The sequence below is a fragment of the Protopterus annectens genome, chromosome 9.part0 (genome assembly GCF_019279795.1).
Source record: "Protopterus annectens isolate FY-2018-M chromosome 9.part0, PAN1.0, whole genome shotgun sequence".
Taxonomy (NCBI): domain Eukaryota; kingdom Metazoa; phylum Chordata; order Ceratodontiformes; family Protopteridae; genus Protopterus; species Protopterus annectens.
The window spans coordinates 807,725,288-807,748,606 of NC_056743.1; the positions used below are offsets into that span (position 1 = coordinate 807,725,288).

The 23,319-nt window shown below is 42.7% G+C and overlaps 1 protein-coding gene across 4 annotated transcripts in view; it reads left to right on the forward strand.

Annotated features, from left to right (window-relative positions):
* SLC11A2 (solute carrier family 11 member 2) overlaps positions 1 to 23,319 on the forward strand; it is a 614,374-nt gene that overhangs the window by 254,426 nt on the left and 336,629 nt on the right. For all 4 annotated transcript variants that reach the window (XM_044083456.1, XM_044083455.1, XM_044083459.1 and 1 more), the window contains 2 exons: positions 13,463 to 13,623; positions 14,660 to 14,782. In XM_044083456.1, coding sequence (XP_043939391.1) covers positions 13,463 to 13,623; positions 14,660 to 14,782 — 284 coding nt within the window. The remainder of the gene's footprint in view (positions 1 to 13,462; positions 13,624 to 14,659; positions 14,783 to 23,319) is intronic.

The following is a 23,319-nucleotide window of genomic DNA, read 5'->3' on the forward strand; positions in this document are numbered from 1 at the left end:
GCCATCCAGTCTTCTAAGTTTTACCCTCCGCCTAGTACTCCAGCCAAAGCCCTCCCTCCAGTGTGAGGGTAGAATAAAGGGTGCATCTGGTAGCACCATCTTCACATTTTTCTTGCAATGTGGTTAATGTTCATTGACTACACAAGCTACAGACAATAAACAGTCTGTTGGGCTTTTTCCAGAGATAAAGTAAATTCACTATAATTGTTCACTAGCTAATGTATTTTTCAGAATTTAGCTCAAAAGAATTGTCTGCTAAACTAAACAATTTAGTGTTGTGAACAGATCCTTCATAAAGACTACCAAAATAAGTATCTGGTTTGCCATGGTTCTGTGCATGACATAGACCCCTGTCCACATTGGCTGCATGTCTGGTTTTGTGTTGCCTTGGCATCGTCTAAGGTCTTTGAGATGCATGATCCTAAGGAAAAAAAAAAACTCCAGAAAGAAGAAGCATACAGAAATTGAGAATGTGACTTTTGTGGGGTTTTTTTTTTCCCATCTGGTGAATCCATACGAAGCGAGGTGCTTTGTAGTCCGTTTTGGCGAGGGCCTCTGGGACTGACACATGTAAGGCCTTCTTGACAGTTGAAGACCCTTTGGTATCAGAAGCCCAAATTGTAATACAGAAGTGGAAGGTAGGATCTTCAGAATCTTTGGTCATAAGGGAGTTCCCAACAACCACAATGAGGTTTCCGTTCACTGCCACAACCAAGGAGTTTAAAAGTTTTCATTTCTCATCATGGCAGGCAGAAGGCAACAAAAGCTCAGCTTACCTAGGCTGGGCCATGCTTTGGCTCCCTGGATTCTTTTTTTGAATTCTTTGGTAAAATCTGTCTGAAAGATTTGTTTTTTAATCTGGTCCAGGAGGCCTGAGCTGGGGAGTCCCTAAATAGAAGAGTGAATCCTTCACCAGACAACTTGATTCCACTAACTCAGAGTCTGACGAACTGGCATATATGGCAAGTTCCCATCAGCAGAGAACATAGATTTGTACACTGAAGACAACCTGTCCTCTGCCCCCCTTGACTCTTCCTTTAGTGATAGCCTTCATAGCATGAGGAAGGTCTTCCAATGGGAATCCAACGAATACACTGTCTCTTAGTAGAGCTAAAATGACTTAGTGGACTAAGTTCTGAGAGGCTCATAAACTGTCCCTCCAGTGCGAGATGTCCAGGAATATGTGTTTGTCATTAGTGGAGCCTTTCCTCCTATTCATAGGAAGCTTGGCCATTTTTATAAAGTCAAAGATTCCCAAAAGTACCTGCACCAAAATGTAGCTGATCCAGAAATGGTGTCTGTGGATCCTAGGAAGGTAGCAGTTTCATCAGCTGCCAGGAATCTTATCCTCAATGACAAGGAGCGCAGGGCCCTAGATATATTTGGGAAGCAAGTGTATATGGCTGCTACCTTGTCTGTCAGGACTGCCAGTCCCACATGCTCTCAGGCTCAGTTGGAGCAGATGGAGGAGTAAGGCAGAGGGAGTTTTAGATGTGAGATGAAAGTTGCTGGATATGTAGGACCTTTGTTTCCAGGTTGCTAAGCACACTAAGAATGTAACTGGGGTACTGCCAATGCATCATGTAGGGCAACAGTCATGGGTCCGCTGTTTGAAGATATCCTAGTTGAAGACCTTGCCCTACCAGGCAATGTGAATATGTAGATTCTAAATGATCCTCTAAGTAAAGATCTACTCTTTGGACTTCCTGCTGAAGAGATGTACAAGAGGATGAAGAGAAAAGGTAAACCACATAGTCGGGCAGATTTGTTGGACTTTTGTGCATAGGTACAGCAGCAGTTTCCCTTCTAAAACTTAGCCTTCTAATATGAGACAAGAGGATGTCATATCTGGCAGAGGGATAAAACATTTTAAGTATAAAAATAACTCACAAACAAACCTAAAGAAAAGTCTGAGGACCATAATGAGACCACCAAGGGGATCAACCTGATTTACCCTGGCTGTCCTTCCCCTAAGGCCTCCCAACTCCCTTATCTCTTCCTTTTCTTTCAGGCTTGCCTCCCCCTCCCTCTCCAAAACTTGGAAGGCACTTGTTTTCCTTTGTAAACCAAAGAGAAAGTCACTCAGAACCAATGGATGCAAAACAATTGCTGCTCTCTTCAGTTCTCAAGGAAAACCTTGTTTCAGATGTCCTTTGCAAACAAAAGAGAAAGTCACTCAGAACCAATGGATGCAAAACAATTGCTGCTCTCTTCAGTTCTCAAGGAAAACCTTGTTTCAGATGTATCCCTCTAGTTCCAGTGATCAGATGCAGTTCATCTTTCAGGTTCTAAAACACGCTAGACATGGGCACCATAGGGAAGTTCCTTCAAGGGGGTGAAGGCAAAGAATTTCACTCAACTATTCTTGATAATTAGGAAAGAGGGGTCTTGGAGGCTTTTTCTGGATATTTATTTCATAAACAAGTTTGTAAATGTGCCCATGTTTAAAATGCTCACCATGCAGGGGTTTCTGGTACTCGTCTGTGAAGAAACCTTCAAAGTAACCCTACATCTGAAGGACACTTCTCTTCATATACCCATAAACAAATGTCACAGAAGTAACCTAAAGTTTGCAGCAGAGAAAGGGCATTTAGTTCACCACTTTGCCCTTTGGCTCGTCCACTGTACCCAGAGTCTTTACAAAATGGCTGGCTCCAGTGATGGTCTTTTGCAGCACAAAGTGTATTCAGATTTACACATACCTAGACAATTGCCTAATACTAACAAAGTTCTCCCAGAGTGCTTTGAGTGCTCTGAATTGCTTCAGGGACATCAGACTGGCCGTCAACAGGGAGAAATCCTTCTTGACTTATGATCTTTCTGAGGCCATATCTGTATATAGTTCAATGTACATGTTCCACACTGAGGACAAATTGGAGATGGGACAACTTCATCAGCTTCATCCAAAGAGAGAAGATTACAGCCAGACAATACCTAAACATTCTAGGATACCTGGTAGCAAGCATTCTGATGGTTTCGTTGGCACTTCTGCACATGCAAAAACTTCAGTGGTACTTGAAAAACAGGTGAAGTCTGCACTTGCACAAGTAACTTCCCTACAGTCAAGTATAAAGACAGCAATTTATTGATGAACCCAAGAATGTGGCATGAACAAAAGGAGATGCCTCTTCTGCTGCCACAACCTCTTGTGATTCTTAAAACAGCTTCTTCGAATGTTGTATGGGGAGCTTATGTGAAAGCTTTAGGTCCAGAGGATCTGGGAAGACAGGAAGAAGGAGAAACGTATAATTATCAAAGAAATGATAGCACTCATCCTGACACTGAAAGTTGTTTTCCTCTGTCATACAGGAAAGTGTTTTGCAAGTGTAGGCATCATCACTGTCATGTGGTACTTAAACATGGAGGTACTCACTCCTGTTTGCTGTCCAGGCTTGGTCATGCAAGTCTGTGAGTCAGCAGTATAAGTGGGGGTATCCCCAAACTCCACGTATGATCCTTTAGAACAAGGATAGTGAGCAAACTAAGTAGAACCTAGTCATATACCCCACTAATGGATTCTACACAGGGAGACTTGAGACTTGACCACCAAAAGGGATGTCCAAGATGTAGATCTGGTTGCCTCACATCTGGATAGGCAGCTGAGAGAGTTTTACTCAAGATTAATAACTCCAGGAGGCTGGAAAATGGATGTCTTCTCCCAGAATTGAACGGGACAGTTTATGTACGCTTTTCTCTTCAGGACATCATACAACAAGAAAATGATACCAAGCAAAGTGTAAGAAGGTTTTCTTCTGGTGCCATTCTGGGGACCTTGACTCCTGAAAGGCTAGTGTGAGATTGGTACTGGAATACCTGTAGGATCTCTACAAATCAAGTTTTACTTGCACATTTGTAAAAAGTGTAGGTGCCTGTTATTTAAGCTTATCTATTGGGACCTCCCTTTATATTTGGTTAAACAATTTTAAGGGGAGTCATCCACCTCAGACCATCTAGAAAATGGATGCTCCATCATTAGTCCTCAGCTTTGTGCTAGAAAAATCAACCTTGTCCCTCTCACTTGAAACAGCAGTGTTTTGGCCTATTAACATATGTAGGAAAAGCCTGCTTTTAGTTTCAGTAAACTCTGTTAGACAAGGTTTAAATCTCAATGTCCTAACGTGCAAAGGAACCTTTTCTGTTTTTCCTTAAGGATAGGTTACTGAGCTGACTAAAGTCCATCCAGCTTCTTGCCTTTTTTCCCCCCAAAACTCATAGGAGAGGATCCTGAATTCCCTTGATGTGTCTAGACAACTGGTATTCTACCTACACAGGACCAGAAATTAGAGAGAACTTGATCAACTGTTTGTCTCTTTTGCAAAAGTGAAAGTGGGTAAACTTGTTAACACTTTCCAAGAGTATGAGACACTGCATTGCTTTTTGTTGTCAGCAGTGTGGGAAGCAAGTCCCAGGGAAGAGTAGGGTGCCTACTACTAGAGATATACAGATGCCACCACAACCTTACTTGAGGAGGCTCCACCCAGGCCATTCTTGAAGTGGCAACTTGGTTCTCTTTGGACACCTTTTCCAAACATAACTTGGGGCTGCATCAGGGGTTAGGATGTGTTTTGCCTCTGTTTTACTGCAGGGTCTTCTTTTCAAATAGATATTCTGCCACCCTATTTTCTTACTGCCTTGGGAATCTTCAACAATGAATACTACAGTGAGCATACCTCTGTTGTGTTTGGAACTTATAAATATAAATGTTTGAGTAGTTTCATTGTTGCAATCTAAGCTCCCTCCCTCCAATTCCCTTAATTTACTCTAGATTAACTATGGGGTTGGAGAGACACCCTCGTCTCATCTTCCCCTTCTGCTTGACAAAGCATTCATCCCATGTTTGTTGGCTTTCTTCTTGGCATCATGGGATTGCAGTACCATAGTATGGATTTGGACCAGAGGTGGAGTTTTTCCATCTGGTCTGACAGGGTTTGGAGTTGGGGCTTCTCTCTGTTTTTGCCAGAGGAAAAGTATCAGAAGATGGTGCTGGCTGATGAACCCTTTATACTACCAACATCCTTTTATCATAGGGAGTTTTTCAGCCAGATATTTTGAGGAAGGTACAGCTCTAGACGACTGGTCATGTGGAAGTTAACTGCAAGCAGGATATCCCAAGAAGGGAGGACTGCAACATTTAAGCTACTTGACCATTTACATTTATTGTACGTTCCTAATCTATCATGCTTTTTCTCCACTATGTTGGGCACTGATCCTTCAACATATTTCACCTATTTATATTCCAGTTTATCCTGATGGGAAGTTTCCAGATCTCCATGATTTCTGCCTTCAAGGAGGATGGTTATGAGCTTTAGCTCAACCTCCGTGATGAGCTTTCATGAAGCACACTGTACTTTTTACTGTGCTGACATTGTGACCATGGCAGCAGGCTCGTAGATGTGCCTGTGCTTGGCATGGATTGAGCTGTCCTCCTTCAAGTATTAGCTCATAGATTATCTTGGATGCCCCTTTCCAGGTAATATTTTCTTTAGGAAAGCTTTCCATAATCTGATTAGAGATCTGCAAAGAACAGATTAGGCTTTGCTCAGTGTTGATGTTTATGGTGCCCCCTGCCCATTATTCTTTTATTGATGCAGTTTGAGTTTTTCTTGGGAAGAGCTCTAGTATTGCCACCACCTACTGGAAGTTCTGGAAAGTAGTCAGTGTGATTGCTGAGCTGTCATATTCACAAGGCCTGATTGGATCACTGAGGGAAAGCAAAGCTGCCTGATACTTTAGGGTCTTGTATGGAGTGAGATGGGTCCAAGGAATAGATTGCATTTCTCACTGTGGTAGTCAGGTCCTATTAGTCTGCTAACCCAGCAGTTACAGCCCTCACTCCACCAAGGTCACCACTGGGGAAGGCAGATGTCCTTCCATATCATTGTTGCAGTATTCATAACAGTAGGGATTTCCCTGTCAAGGGCAGCCTAATATCTGGTCAGTATATCAAAATCTTTTGGTTGTAGTGGGGCACTGTCCATCACATATATGCTCCCTGCTTATGGCATAGGGCAATAAAGGTGACGTCCGGACATACCATCCTCAGAACTTCTTGGCCGCCAGTCCGAACACCATCTTTGATTGTTGGCCTGAATGCTCGTTCATTTTTTGGTTACCAAACTGCTTTCAGATAAGTGCCCCTTTGGGTTTTTTTGTTTTTCTTACCTTTGTTTTGCCTTGTTCTGATGGTTTCATGTCATCCAGAAAGTGGAAATGCCAGTGTGGGAGACAGATTCCCCATAAAGATCATCATGAGCAGTGTTGTTCTGTTTAGGCGCTTCCCACAACCATACGTCTTGTGAGATTTGTCTTTTGTCCCCAAGACATTTTGTAGTCTTTCTTCCCTTGTGATTTATTTAGAGAACCATCTACTTGACCTGTTGGCTAAAGACAGTATGGAAGGATCTTCCTGACCTAAGGGTCAGCTTTCTGTGAAGAAAAAGGCCAAGAAATCTCAGTTGGACTCTCTGGCTATACCGTTTCCATCGGACGTCTCTCTTGAGGCTGGTAAAAGCCCAGAGGATCATCCAGTTTCCTTCTAGGGTTCTTCTGCCACAACTGTTTTGGAGGACAGCATGGATCTGACTCCAGACATGTCCATGGATGCCTTGTTGACATCCTGTACAGGGGGAACCATGGCTGATTTCCGAAGGGCCTAGGGATGTTTCTCAGATATTAGTGAGGGAAGGGATGCCGACTATCGTTGAGTGTCATCAGGAGTCAGAGACTCCTAAATTGTTTAAAGCTGACATCCCACTTAAAAAAAGCAGAAGACCAAAGACATTTCGCCTACTCCTAAGGATCCTCAGAGTGAATGGCAAAACTTCACTCAAGGCCTCTTTAATGCCCTTATGGCTTTGAAGCCTCCACAGAGTTTCTGTTCCTGGTCCTCCTTGATCTTCCACCCCTCTTAAGAGATCTAGTGAGTAGAATCCCTCTGATGATGCTGATTCTGAAGAATCTCTTACTTATTCTTGTCAGAATCCTTCTGCATTAGGCTATGGCTCTGAGGAACAAGAGTCTATCCTGATTCTCCATTTGAAGAGATATTGTTTGGGGACACTTTTTCCAGAATGATAGAATTTTTTCAAATGGGACTGCTCAGGTGTCTGATCAGAAGCGGTACTATGAGCTTCTGCAGATGGACTCTCCTAGGCCCTTTGCTGTTCATCCTGTTCTTGCTGCCCTGCTGGTTGCTTTTTCCACTGCTTCTCAGGCTTCTGATTCCCAACCCCCTGCTCCCAAGAAACCTGATAGGTTTTATAAAATGCCTGAGGATTGCAAGTTTCTTTATAAGACTCCTTCTGCTAGACCCATCTGTGGTGTCAGTGCCTTCTGGTAAGCCCTCCAAATTGTTGCCTTCAACTAAGTTGCTTTCCTCTGATAAGGCTAGCAGAACCATGGAGAGGCTAGTTAAGAAGGTGTATACTTCTGCTACCCTAGCCTTTAGAGCTGTGATCTGTTGGACACATATGACCGAATATGTCTTGCCTCTTCTCTCTCGGGCCTCTCAAGCCATTTCAGATGTTCTTGGTTCTGAAGGGAAGGCCTCTGCTCTTGTCTTGCTACAGATGTTCTCCTAAGTTGCTCGCCATTCCATTAAATGCAGCTGATGCAGTATTTAGGGCTGCTGCTTTTGGATCTGTTTTGAGGAGGTATTCCTGGCTCAGAGTGCAGCCTTTACCTGATGATATTAAGGCTAAATGTATGGATGCTCCTCTGCATGGTAAGCATTTCTTTTGTGCTGCTGCTGCGGAGTTTAAGTCCCTGCAAGAAAAGGGTAGGGTCTTACAGGAGATGAAGCATATTTTTGTTTCACCTGTTCCCAAGTTTCAGAGGAATTACCCTAACAAGCCTGCCTTTGTCTGTAGACACTCTCAACCTTCTCCCAAAGGTAAAAGGGCCCCCCTGCTAAGGCTACCCAAACTCCTGCTACTCAGAAGCTTCCTTTTCCTGACAAACCAGGTGCTGTCGGACTATCCTTGCCCTGATTTTCAGTCACATTTCTCTTTTTCTATGTTTTTCCCTGTCGCTTCCTTTTTGGTTAAAGATCACCCAAGACTCATGGATGCTTTCCATCATTCGCCAGGGTTATTACATTGTTTGGAACCCCCTTTTGTGTATTCATCAGCCTCCTCAGGGAGAACTGCCCTTTTTTCCAGAAGTCCTTCTGGACCTGTTGGCTCAAGAAACAATTCAAAACGTTCCAGCTCCTCAGAGGGGAAAGGGTTTTATTCCAGAATGTTCTTGGTCCCCTGGAAACCCATTCTGGATGTTTCTTAACTAAATTCCTTTCTTAAAGTCCCTTTCTTTCAGATGCTGTCCCTTCAAACCTTATTTCCTCTGCTGCTTTATCAGGCTTTTCTAGTTTCCCTGGATCTCAACGATGCTCATCTTCACATTCCTACTTATCCCCTTTTCAGGAAGTTTTTTACATTTCTCTGTTTCCTGGCATTTTCAGTTCTCTGCTTTGCTCTTTGGCCTCTCTACTACCCCAAGGGTCTTCACCAAATTCTTTGCCTCTGTGATTGCTTTCTGCAGATTAAGGAGGATACATGTCTTTCCTTACCTGGATGGCCTGCTTATTCAGGCCTTCCTCTCTGGGAGTATTACTTCAGCATCTACTCTTTGCTATTTGTCTCCTGCAAAGCCTGGCTTTTAGTGTAAATTTCAAAATGTCATTCCTGACTCCTTCTCAGGATCATGATTTTCTGGGATGCAGGCTCCAGACTGTTCCAATGATGGCATCCCTGTCTCCTCCCAAGGCTTTGACACTGATTTTTTTTTTTCAATTTCTGCTTTCTCTGGTCTTAGTTACAGCCAAGGATTTTCTAAGGGCTCTGGGTTTCACGGCTTCCACCATTCCTATGCTGCTCCTAGCCAAACTTCACACGAGAAAGCTTCAGTGGTTTCTAAATTCAGTTTGGCTTCAACATTCTCATCCTTTGGATTTCATAGATCCTCTTCTTCTGTGCCGCAAACTGGAACTTCACTGGTGGATTTCAGTTATCCCTGAACCAGGGCTTCCCTTTCAACCTGCACTCCTCTCTCAGGAACTCTTCACAGATGCCTTGGACAATGGAGTTGGGGGCCTCCTTCACTCCTCTGAAAGTGCAGGGCCTTTGGTCCCTTTGACAAAGGAAAGACCACCTCAGTGTCAGAAATGGGAGCCCTTCTTTCTATTCAGACTTTTCATTCTCTTTTCCTTCCAGGGCCCTTCAAGATTATTGCAGACAATACCACAATGATGTGGTATGTCAGCAAGCAAGGGGGAACAAGGTCTTTATCTGCTATGCAGGTTAGCTCTTCAGGTTTGGGATCTTGGCTATCCAGTATCAGGTCGCCCTTCAGGCAGTTTACATTCCCTCAGATCAGAGCATAGTGGCAGATTTTTTGAGCAGGTCCGTAACACAATCCCATGAGTGGATGCTTCACAGGGATGTTTCTCTGGATATTGTCCACCAGTGGGGTACGCCTCGGGTAGATCTATTTGCCTTCCCTCTTAACTCATTCCATCCGAGTGATGCCTCCAGGTGCATCTGCAGTTAATTCCTAATGATGCCTCTACGCGTCAAATATTGCTTGTTCATATTTGCATCAATAATTCTAAAACTGTACTATGTACAAGGTTTTAAAAGATTTCATCTTAAAACTTACACAGTGGAAAACTCAACTGCATTAATATTTGACCTCTGTCTAATGTGGGTAAATAGATATTAACTGTTGTTTTTGTTATAGTAATTTATATAGATATAATTTTCACATTTTTCTAAATATCCCAACAAGCAAGTAGCCTCATATGAAAGCTCTCAGCTAGATGAATAAAATGTTGCTGATAGTGTATGTATATCATGAGTGGTTGCTGAGATATTGTAAGTTGTTTATAAAATATTATAAATGTAATAGTTACTGTGCTTACTGTGAATTATAAACTTTGGTTTAAGACCTAGAACCTAAAAAACGCTACCACTGTAAAAATAGTTTGTGCTGAAGAGTTTGCCATTTATGCCTCTTTCATAACAGCTATGGTTCCAGAGATATGGACAATTGTTTGAAATGTGAGGACCTCATTTGATTCTGTCAAAAGGCTTAGGCTCCGCCCACTGGAAGTTACAATGCAAACTTCCTGAGCTCCATTGGAGTGAATGAGTTAACAGACAACTTGCTATATTTTGTGACAGAGTCCCATGCCCTCTGGCCTGGAAGGTAGATGCCCTCTCTTTTTTCTTGGAAGGGGATATTTCTTTATGCTTTCCCTCCCCTTCCTCTCATTCCAAACATCCTGTTGAAGATAAAGCATGATGCTCCCAAAGTCTTGCTTGTGACTCCCTTTTGGCTCAGGTAATATCTGTTCCCTTTTCTGCATCTTGCTAAGGGCAATCACAAGTTGTCTCACAGGGTGGAACTACTCACACAAGACAAGGGATTTCTCATCCCTCCCCACCTGTCCACTCTTGAACTGACATTGTGGGTGGTAGGGTTTTGATCCCCTACAGACACCTTTTTTTCTGAGGATGTGCTTTGGGTCCTGCAGAAGGCCAGGAAACCCACTACTAAGAAATCTTACTTTTCCAAATGGAAGAGGTTTACTGTTTGATGTCTTTCTAGTAACCTGGATCCACTTGCTGTGGGTGTTCACTTGGTTCTCTCTTATTTGTGTGAATTGCTCAATGCTAGGTTTGCATATTCTTCTGTTAAGACCCACTTATTAGCTAGCTCTTTCCTGCCTTTGATTTCCCCCTTTAGCCTCTAGATTTGAGGCTAAATAGTTTCTTAAGGATGTCCTTCACATTAGACCTCCCAGGAAGCCTGCCCCACCTCCTTGAGATCTTAATTTTGTTTTAGAAAAATTGACTCTGGCTCCTTTTGAGCCTGCTAGTTGAGCTTCCTTATAGCATTGTTCTTTGAAGACTGTAATTCTTTTGGTCATTACTTCTGCCAGACGGGTGTCTGAGCTGCAAGCCATTATGGCTGATCCTTTTTTTTTTTAGTTTTCCATAAGGATAGGGTGTCCCTTCATACTAATCCTTTATTTATGCCCAAGGGGGTTAATGAGTCATCTCTTAAGCAGTTTGTTCATTTGCCCACCTTTTTCCCTTCTCTGCAGTCTGCTAGTGAGAATGTTTTGCACACCTTGGATTTGCATAGATAACTCTGATCTGAACAGGTTTTGTTTCTTTTCGTCCTAGGTATTTAAATTTGGCTGTTTCTAAGCAAACAATTTCTTCTTGGATTTCTAAAGCCATTCCTTTTTGTTATTCCTTTCATGGGAAGAGCCTTCCTCCTCCTGTTAAGACTTATTCCCCTAGGGCTTTGACATCATCTGGTGCTTTTTTTCAAGGATTTGGCTATTAATTCTATTCCTGATGCCATTGGCTGGACTTCTGTACATACTTTTACCTAGCACTATAAGTTGGATGTGATTTTCTAGGGCCAAATCTGACTTTGCCAGGGCCATTCTCCATGGCTTCCTAGAGGGCTCTGCTGGCCATTCCTCCTCCCTGTCTTCTTCCTAAGCTATTGCACACACTCTGTTGTAAAGAATATTGCAACAGTGATATGGAAGGACATAGTACAGTTGTGTAAAATCTTACCATAACAAATATGGAAGGACATAGTACAGTTGTGTAAAATCTTAGCATAATAGTAGATTTCCTTCTCTTCACTGTTGCAGTATTTGCTGCCTCCCTCCTGTCCCTGGTCCTTTTTCATTCTACATGTGCTTGCTACCTACTAGTATCCTTGGATTGTCATTCCTACTGGGGCTTTTCAGTTCTGAGGATTGTATGTCCTGATATCACCTCCCACTACAACCTAAAGGCTTTGGTGTAATGGCTGGATGTTGGTCTGCCCTTGGCAGGGAATCCCTCTTGTAAAGAATACTTCAACAGTGAACAGAAAGACATCTACTGTTCTGGTAGGATTTTAAACAACTGTACTTTCTATGAGTTTCCCTAGCTTAAGAAACCATTATAAAGGAATGTTGTGTTACACATGTCCATTAATGGCCTTCTCTTAGATTTATTTTGGGTCCTTTCCCAGAAAGACCTTTGCCAGGGGCCATATGGGCTGTTCTAAGTTTTGGGACTGGCATAGCCTCACAGGGGCTGTGGAGCCTGTTCATCCTTTGGAATAAGAACTTTCTACTCCTTTGTTTTCCTGATTCCAAAAGGGGTAAGAGTCTTTGAGCACATCTGTATGCAGCAAGTTAGATGATATTCCTTCATAGGGCCTGGTCACCTAAATGGCATTGCTTGATATGATTGGCTTTTGGCATATTAGTTTCTGGTGTCTATATATGTGGGTTCCTTCAGTTTGTTCTATGTGGGCATTAGTCATAGTCTCACCTCTGCATTCGTATTTGCAAAATACTAACCATTGAAGAAGAGGCCTTGCAGGAGAAGGAACTGCCTGCCTGGATGACTGGTTTCTTTGTCAATGTTGAGGGATTCCCTGCTTATTATTTGGCATGCATGTTGCCATGGTAGCAGACCCCGTAATTTCTAAAAACTAAGTTCAGTTCTTTCTGAGCACAGCTTTGAGAATCTCCTTTGTTGGAGTAGGCTGGGATACTGTTAAGTGATCCTTTCTGCTTCCTGCAAAGAGTGTTGAGGTCCTAGTCTTGGCATTCTGGGTGATGGGCACGCAGGCAGGGTTGAGGACTGGACTCTCCTCCTCTTATACCATTGCATTGTATTTTGCTGGTATAATTTTAACCAGGGCACTATAGCTAGTCTGGCACTGCCATTCACAATGGCTGTGAAGGATGTCACCATGCCCAGGGTTGCTGGTGAAGGATAATTGAGAATGGTTCTGCTAGGGCACTATACACAGTGCTCTCCACTTCAGCTGGGCGACCTGAGCTGGCATGAATTGAAGATTTTGACAACTGGTAAGTAGTACGACTTGGCTGCACCAGTCGGATTGGGAGAAAGAGTAGTACAGCAAACCAGCATGTGGCTTTAAAAAACTAGGGATACAAATGTCAAAAAAATCAAAACTGAGAAAGTGGCCTGGCTCATAACCCATGTTTGACAAGCAGCATGAGCACTAGATGGACTAGGTAGTGAGCATAGAAATGCCACTGCCAGGTCACTCTTCTTGGAATGAGGGAAACAGATTGGCTTATTGCACTAGCACAGCTACAGGAGTGCATTTGTGTCTGCTGCAGCAAGGAGCCTAGTGTGCCAATACTGCATAATAGTGATGTACTTGTCTGGGAAGCTGCGTATGCATCTCATTCCCTAACACCTTACACTCGCTCCCACTGAAGAATAAATGGGCCAGTGGGGCCTTTGTTTTGATGGATAGAATGGGACATTTGGGTGCAGGAAGGTGGGTGTTGGGTAGATCTTGTGGACCCACCTCTTTCTGATTACCTAGTTATGATTGGACCGATGTTTATGTTTAACATCAAGTTTGCCAGCTGATTTAGCTGTATAATTTTTCCTTCATTTTGTTGTAGATGAAATTCAAGAGGTACCCAAGGAAAATGGCTTGATCATCCCTACCAGCAGTAGCCATCAGTACAACAGCATAAGTCCCCCTGCCTCACCAAGCAAACATGATGATGATGAGTTCACAACATACTTCAATGAAAAAGTTGCCATACCTGATACTGGCGCAGTAAGTCTTTTGTGATGCAAAAATACATAAATCTTCTGATCAGTGTAGTGCTGAATGTGATTTGATAACATTCTTGTGTGAATAACATTAATCTCCTTGGCATTCTTTGTGCATTTTGAATGTGTTGCTTTTGTTTTGTTCTTTATGGTAGTGTTTATCTCTGGGCAAGTTGTCTAGTTTTAGTTTTAAAGACTACAAATGTGTTGAGAACAATGTGTGCGTGTGCATGCATTTGGTATATTTTATTTTCCTTCTTGGAAAAATCTATCCTTCACGTCCACCTTATAAGTTGGTAAGGATAAGAATTAGTGATGTGTGGCACCTTGCTTGATATATCTGCTTGTAAAGCTGTGTGTCCGCCATCTTGATAAAAATTTACAGAACAATGTGACAATGAAAGGAACCTGATGGAAGTGAGTTCCACAAATCAAACTGAGAAGAATGAAGGAGACTGGGCATTGTGGGGGGGACCTCCCGACATACCCTATAAATTTTAGTATATTAACGCCAAAGTTGCATATCCTTGGTGAAATCAGAAGTACTAGGACACATAGCAGAGTTTCACAATTTATACATTGCCATTTTCCCCGGACAGCAAATCTGAAGTTAAAGATCTGCTGATTCCAAATGTAAACTTGTGTAATCAGCAGTTTGAATGCATATTCAGCAGACAACATTGCAGCAGATGACAACAGGCGGTTATACTGATGGCATAATACATTTGTCATAACATACATTTTCTTATAACAAATGTACCTGTGCCACTGTTGATGTTATATGTTAGGTTATATTTCAGTCTGGTCAGTGAGTAAGTAGACACCTAATTATTTGACTCTCTGGGGAGTGCCGCACACCATAACCATGTCTCTTCTTCTGCAATGAATGCTGCAGCTTCTACTGATTTGCCTGTAATGGGAACAACAAAGTAGATATCCTTAATGCAACCTTTTCTGCTGAAATATGTAGACTGCTGTTTTGCTATTTATTGAAAGCTGTATAGTTTTTTTATGAACAATTTGCTGTTTTTCTGTTTCAGACTTCTTTCAGCTTCCGAAAGCTATGGGCCTTTACAGGTCCTGGGTTTCTCATGAGCATTGCATATCTTGATCCAGGAAACATTGAATCAGATTTACAGTCTGGAGCGATAGCAGAATTTAAGGTAAGCCATACAGAAGCTCTGGAGCAAGATAGCACCATACTGTTGAGTGTTGCTTGTCACCTTTGAGTTATTAAATATTTGCACCATTTCTTACATTTTAAAAACTTTATTAATGTCTAGTAACATATTTGGTTTGATTTTGGTAAGTACAGAAAATTGCAACAGAACACAAGCTTTTTGTCACATACAAGACTTAATTCATGGTTTGCTGTTGCAGCAGGTTTAGACTGTGAGGCAAAATTAGGCATGTAGTCCTACTGTCACTTGGACCTAGCTGTAGAGGAGGTAGGGCAGACTGGTGGGTCTTTGTGCGTGCATTGTTGGCATTTCTAAAACAAGACAGAGAGGGTGAAATTGAAGTATTAGCCTAGCATCTGCTACTGTTTCACCATTCTTCTGGTGCACGTGCTTGAGACATGCTGCAGAGCTGTGCTGTAGGGGAGATATTCATCAGATTATCTCTGGGAATGAGCATACAGTATTGAGACACTTACTGCAGTCCTGTACAGGCCTGTTTGGTTTATTAAAACATAACCCTAATAAGTGGGATGAGCTATGTTTTGGAGCACTGCGTTCTAAGGATGTTGTACTGTATGGATGAGAGGTGATTTTGAAGTACACCCATACCTCTCAACCTGGAAACATCAAAAATCTGGACAAAGGCCCATGAAAAATAGGTACAAGTCTGTATGCTGATTAACGTAAAATATGCATACATAATTATGTAACCCCACCTGCTCTAATGTAATTGTGTGGGATACCAACTTTCAAATGCAAATTGAAGAACAGACAACTAAAATATGGCCCCAGACCCTGTATTTTTTTTAATCTGTAGCAATGATGTTCACTGGGAAGGGAGAAGATGATGATTTGGTGACTTGCAGCATGTGGGTTTTGTGGTAAAAGTAGGGCATTTAATGGTAGGCAACATTCTAATCTTAGCAAAAGAATATTATAGTTTGCTAGGACCTCCAAAAGTCATTCATAGGTTCATAGGTTAGTACTAGGCTAACTGCCCTTGTGGGCCATTTTAAGCCTAGCCAATTACCCCATGTGAGAATCAAACCCTGCACCTTGTGTTTTTAAGGCAAATGCCTTAACCATTATGCCATCTTCCCACCCTCCATTCTCCATGGCCTACTGATTACTGGTGTCGCTAGAGTTTGTGCCGCCCGGCCGGGGCTGCCCTTTTCCCCTCCCAAAATCATGGTCGAATAGGGCCCCCCTATACACAGCCTTCCCCCCTGCAGCCATCCCAATATCCCATTACTTGGCTATTTTTCCCCATTTACCATAAACACTGTAATATGCATACTGCTTTACTTCTTCAATGATTATCTGGATTTCATTTAAAACTTTATTTTACATTTTATAGCACAAACACTAATGCAGCTACTAAGCAAAGCAATACAGTCTCACAGTGAAAATAGACTTAGCATTAAAACTTCTCTGCCCTTGAAACTCACATTAATTGAAACAGATTTGAAACCCACATTCAAAGAAAATGCATGTGGCCAGTGGCGGATAAAGATTACCTTTGAGCTGTTTCCAAATCATAGGTCCCTTCCACATGAAACATATACATGTGTTCTTTGATACACCTTCCCAATTGTATTAAATTATATTCCTTGTGTAATATAGCACACTTGTTAGAGCACATTTTAAATGTATTGTTTTGAACATTTTTTCAGTAAGCAGTGAAACAAAATGCATGAACCAATAATGACAAAACTGCCCAATTCAGAACATTTCCATCATAAAAGTCTACTCAAACTTCTACAGTCCGCCAGTATCAGTAAATATGCACAATCTCTGCAGAAGTAAGTCATCTAGATAATTTCACATTAAAGAGATCTGTAACTAATGAAGAGGTTGCTGCTAGCAAATAACATTATATTTCATTGTTTCATCTACAAATAAAGTGCCTTTTGCCCTTGAGGAATAAATTAACTATGTTACATTAAAAAAATGAGCTAGTAATGTTGCAGTAGGGAATGAATGGCAAACTGATAACAGGTTCATAGTTACTAGGTATCTCTGCCAAAGAGGACATTCTCCGGACAGGAGCATCCACCCCCTTTAAAAGTGCAAGACAGTACAGTATCAGCAATCCAGCTGCATACTGTGGGAGTAGAACCCACAGCCTTCTGCATCAAAAGCAGATAATCTACCTGTTGTGCTACTAACAAGACAAACAAACTTGGCATAAGCAGCACTAAACTTCTCTTCCCCTGAAGAACTATGCTGCACAAGAAGTCTGGAAAAGCCAACATTTATCAGGGGGGGCAAAGGCCCAAAACCAGGGACATCTTTTAAAAACTGCTTGTATAATCTTAGAAAGCTGCTAAAATAAAATGTTTTGTGTTACCATGCGTTTTCTGAAAGATAGGAAGGCAAACTTAGTGGCTGTCATTATTTACTGAATTCACTTCTCACTGATTTGCCAGAAATCCACAAATTAAGAGGAACAGACCCAAAATGTAAGCCAAACGTTCCAGACGTCTGTGAAAATCTGGACAGTTGAAAGGTATGGATTCAACTCCTTGAATCACAAGTGGTGGTATGGGTAGAGAATTCAGGCTCTTGTACCTAAGGTACAGGGTTTGAGCCTGAGTAACACTAACTCCCAAGGTATATCTAACTGGGGCATTTTCTCTCTTTCTCTCTCTCTCTCTCTCTCTCTCTCTCTCTCTCTCTCTCTCACACACACACACACACACACATACACACACACACACACACACACACACACACACACACACACACACACACACACACACAGACACACACACACACACACTCTCCCCCAGTAGTAATGAAACAGTACGCAACCCTCACCCCTGGCAGTAATGAAACAGAAGTAGTAAATTAAATTTCCTACACAACACAAACCTTGGCAGTAATGAGACAGCACACACTACTTGTTAGCAGCAATTCCCTTGCTTGGTGAAGCAGCATAACATACTCGTTAGCAGCAAATTTCCTTAAATGCTGTTTAAATTGCATGGGTCTTGAGCAAGAGAAATATGTATGTTTGTATGTACGTGCACCAGACGTGTGGGATCCTTCATAAAAAAGCCCTTAAAATTAGAGTAAATACAGTCCCAGTAAAGCAGCAAAACGTTCTAAACAATCCCAATAAAGCAGCACAATCAGAAGCAGCGAAATGTTCTAAATACACACCATTTGTTAAATGCCATATTTAAATTGCAATTACAGTAAATACAGGCCCAATAAAGGAGCATAATAAGAAGTAGTAAAACGTTCTAAATACAAACCATTTGTTAGCAGCAAATTCTCTTAAATGTTGCATTTAAATTGCGTGGGTGTTCAGGAAGAGCACGCTGGACCAGCTATGGGACCGTTCTTAAAGAACAACGCCCTTAAAATTAAAGTAAAGTAAAATACAGTCCCAAAATAAGTAAACTGCGATAACAACAGGAGGAACACAAGACAAATTGACACTGGAGTACCACCTAAGTTGTTATCAAGCAGGAAAAGTGCATGTCATGCAAGTTTCTACATGGAGCTGACCTGACACCATCGCACCAGAGAAAATCTCTAGTTAACAAACTGCTGCACCTGTACTGAAAACATAGTTTGAAATGAAGGGCATGGATGGCATACATACGTTACATATGCATTTTTTTCATTTTTACTTACCTGGAGCTGGAGATCGAGGTGCCGGGAAAAGTCAATTTTCTCATCCCAGGAGTGCATGTGAAAGCTGGGCAGACCAGACTCTGTTGTACTTGGCAGAGGTTAGTGTGTAAACAGCTTCTGCATTCACTGCTGCCTGTTGTGCTACCCTGATCCTGCTTTTCCAAAGTTCCAAATCAACAAAGTCTGACTGAAGTGAGCCGTGTCTCCAACAGTCTGGCAGTCTGTCTGATGCCATCACTACACACACGCCCTTGGGATGCGTGATGACAACCAACTAAAAAAAATTAAAAAAAATCGGAAATTGAAGGGGCCCACCCCATTATTTTGCCCTCAAAACAGGTAAAGACCGAGGAATTCAGTATGGTTGAGAGGTAAGAGTACACCCCTGTTGTATACGATATGCCTGGATAACCCCTAATGCTTCACCAAACTGTTGTGCAGCCTGGCATATTTATCCCTCAGTTTTTTTTTTTTTTTGTTGTCACTTTGCACTTCCTTGGCAATAGTACCTACTATTCTCATGCAGTGTTGTATGTGTACCTGTCAGCTTGTAAATGTCATTGTCATAACAGAAGTAGAAAAAGAATGCAAAACTTGCTTTTATTATGACAGAAGCATTCATTTAGCAAAATTGCCTGTTTAATAATAATTTATGAACAATAATAAATGGACTGGTGTATATAGGAAAAGGAGACTGAATAATCTATCAGGTGAAAAGAGAGTAGGGGGATGGGGGTGAGGCTTAGAACAAAAAATTAGTAAAGGTGGAGCAAATTTTTAGAAATTAAAAAAAAAAATGAAAGGGAGCAGTGAGCAATGCAGCAAGTGATATGTAGTGAGAATCAAAGCAAACATACAAAGTCGTCTTCGGTGTGGTGGACTTTTAACATTACCAGTGACATTTCAAAACTAAAGGAGAGTTGCTCCTTTAATTCTGGAGACAGCACCGTGAAAAAATTAGACACACTCATTTGTGCTATCATGTCTGGCTGAGGTTTTGTACATAATTTCAGATTAACCTGTGTATTATGTGCCAGCATGACTAGCTATAGGTTCATAGGTTCATACTAGGCTATCTGCCCTATGGCATTTATAAGCCTAGCCAGAATGTGTTTGGCTTTCGCCACCCATTTTAAATTAATTTTGCTATGCCCTTTATCGAGGTTAGTACACTGTGCCTCTGTGTAACAGTGACACAGAAGTGATACCCTGGTTAAACCTACGATCTCCCATCCACTCGTCAAGATTCCTCTTGAAGAGAGTCAATGAGGGACTCTGCCTAACCTGGACTGGGATTTTATTCCAGAGTGAAGGGAGCCTCTGGGTTATGAATCTGTCCCTCCAGCATGTCCTATTTATTTCAGTGCTGAGGTTCAAGTCTCTTGAGCGCGTAGCTCGATGGGATTTGGATTTTCTGAGGTGCAGCATGTCCATTAATTCCGGGTTGGACATGGCTTTATACGTCAGGCACAGATCGCCTCTGAGCAGGCGGTATGCCACTGAGTAGAGCTGGAGTTTCTTTAACCGGGCAGCATATGGCATCTGTTTTAGCCCTTTGATCCTCTTGGTGAGGTACTTTTGGGGTCTTTCCAGTTGCTGCAGGTGTCTGGTAAGGTACATCCCAAAAGGGGCATTGTACTCAATTATGGGCCTGATGAGGGATGAGTAAAGAGGCACGATGACCTCCCCTGATCTAGATGTGAATCCCTTCATGATTAGGTGGGCTATATAAAATGTTTTTCTAACCACTTTGGCCACGTGGTTGTCAAATGAGAGACTATAAACTTGGGTCCCCAGGTCCCTAATTACTACTTCTGTACGGATTACCACCTATGTGGTAATTTGTGGGCATTTTGTTTTTGCCAAAGGGGATGACTATACACTTTTTGGCGTTTAGCTTGAGGCCATGGCTCTGGCACCAGTTGTCTGTTTCTATGAGGCCCTTTTGGAGGATGCTTGTGTCGGCCGGAGAGTCGATTATGGCACCCAGTTTGCAGTCATCTGCGAACTTGGTCAGCCACAGTCCTTCCATGTTGGCCTGTACCTCCGAGAAATATATACCGAACAAGAGAGGTCCCAGGACTGAGCCTTGTGGGACACCACTTGTAACTGGTTTGGAGTCTGACATGGCTCCAGCAATTCTAATCATGTGGATTCTGTCCTTGAGCCAGTTTGCAACCCATCTAGTGACATAGGGGTTTATATTTAAGCTGGTGAGCTTATCTATAATGTCCGAGTGGGGTATTGTATCGAAGGCTTTTGCGAGATCCAGGTAGGCTGTGTGGACCACCTTCCCCTCATCAATGGCCTTGGTGACTGTTTCAAAGAAATCAACCAGGTTTAAGAGGCAGGATCTGCCCTTAACAAAGCCGAACTGGGTAGGATCCAGTGTCTGTAGGTCCCCAATATCTTTATTTATGAGGTCCATTGTGATCCTTTCCATAGCTTTGCAGACCAAGCTAGTCAGGCTTATGGGGCGATAGTTTCCAGGATCCGTTGAGGCACCACCTTTGTGGAGAGGGACCACTGTTGCTGTATGCCACTCTTTGGGTACATATCCTGTAGTAAGGCTGAGATTGAACAGTAGTTTTATGTTTGGGTTTAGCTCTTCTTGGAGTTCATGTAGGACGCAGCCCAGGACACCGTCTGGTCCCATTGATGCTGTGTTTTTTGCTTTGGAGAGGGCGGCTCTTACCTGAGCATCTGAGATGTCGGGGCAGCACTCTGCTGGGATAGATATTTGCCCTTTTGGTGGGAGGGGAGAAGTTTGCTGAACCTGTCAGCTAGGATGTTGGCAATGTCTGTGGGTTCGGTGTATTTTTTGTCATTTTGGACTAATTCTGAGCATATCTGGGAATTCCCACCCAGGTTCCTAACATAACTAAAGAAAGCCTTGTGATTATCCTTGGTGTCCTGTGCAATTTTTCTCTCGAAGCTAGCCTTAGACGATTTTATGAGTGCCCGTAGTTTTTTGCTAATACTGATCAGAGATGCCTTCCCTTTTGGGATTTTGCTCTATCATTTAGTAGCTTCCTCCTTCTATTGTATAGTTTGTTTATGGCTGGGGTCCACCAGACAGGACGTCTGCCTTTGGAGGATTGGGTCTTGGTTTTATTTGGGATTGCATGATCCATGCATTCCTGAAGGTGTTCATAGAATGCATTTATAAAGGATTCTGCGGTCTGGGCCGTATTTTCCACAGGCCCGGGGGCTTTGAAGGATTCCACCTCGGTTTTGAGGAGTGTGAAATTTGCTTTAGAGAAGTTTTTCACTGTGGTTTTCTGGGCAGGAGGTGGGGTTGGGATGTGAATATCCAGTGAGATTAGTTTATGGTCTGATCTTACCAGTGAGGGATACACTTCTGGTCTGGAGCATAGAGTCCCCATGTTGGTGATGATCAGGTCCAGTAGTGGGAGTGGTAACAAGTTGTTCCATAGCATTTGAGTTTATAAATTCTAGGAACCTTTGGGCTAGGGTGTTGGAGCTAGAGTAATGCTCCCAGTCTATGTTTGGGTAGTTGAAGTCGCCCAATATAATGGTGTTTGGAGAGACCTTCATATTTTCCAGTGTTCTCAGGAAGGCCGAGTGGGGTTCCTGGGTTTGGGAGGGTGGTCTGTAGCAGGCTATAAACTGGAAGGCAGTTTTACCCACTGTTCGTTGCACATGGATAGTCTCTGATGCTTCGTGCTGTGCCACCAACTTGGAGGTGTGGGTATGTTTGACGAATATTGATTCTCCCTCTCCTTTTGTGGTTCGGTCCAAGTTTTGGGGCCGAAAAGCATGGTATGAGTTATAACCTGGTAGTGATGGGGTGCTCTCGGGAGCCTTGAACCAGGTTTCTGTTACTGCACAGATATCGATGTTCTCCATGCTAAGGAGAGTTTTGAGTGCATGCATCTTGAGGTTTAGACTTCTGGCGTTGAGTAGCATTACTCTTAGTTTCTTATCCCTTGTGATACCTGTGAAGGTGGGTTTGTCTTTTGAGCCTTGCCTAAAAAAGGCACTATGGGGGTAGCAAGAGCTTTTGCCAATATCCGAAAGCCCAGGGGTGACAGGTGCAAGCCGTCCCTAGCGAAGCATTGTGGCTTGTTGAGCATGTCATCCCAGGCTGACAGGCATTGGATCCCCTTTTGTATGACACCAATACTCAAGCCAATTGTTGAAATTGATCATCTTGTCTTCATATTGTGGCATCATTCTTGGTGAGGGTAAGATGCTACTCAAGGTCAGGAGCATACCGGCTTGGGCCACATGCTCAGAGAGCTCCTCTATGTCTCTTTTCATGTAGTCTAGGGAGGTACGTCTCAGGTCATTCACACCAGCATGGACAATGACTGAGTCATATTTGTACTTGCCTTGGAGTGACCTGAGTGCTTGTGTTATGTGGCGGATCCTAGCGCCCGACAGGCAGCTCACCGTGACCTTCTCCTTGTTCAGCCTGGTGAGCGGGACGTCAGTGTGCCTGATGATAGAGTCACCTATTACAAGTGTATCAGGTGTGTTGTTTAGCCTTAAGGGCTGTGACTGTTCGGCACACTGGCTTTGTGAGCTATGTGTTGCAACGTGTTTTGTTTTGGGGTAGCGTTTGCTTGGGTGTCTGCTTTGGAGGTCTCTGCTGCTTAGGCAGATTTTTATTTAGAGCCTCCGAGTATGTTTTTGTGTGTTTATGTGTTTGGTTTGCTGTCATGGTAGGTCTGTGTGAGACTGGAATTGTAGTGAATGTGGTTTCCTTCTCCTCCTGACTGGTTACACCAGTACTGAGTTGAGAGAGCTTAGCCTCCAGTTTGGCTATATGGATGCATCTCTCACATGTGTTGGAATTTGTTGGGAGAAGGAGAGGGTTGTCTGTGTACATGAGGCAGTTGTAACATTGC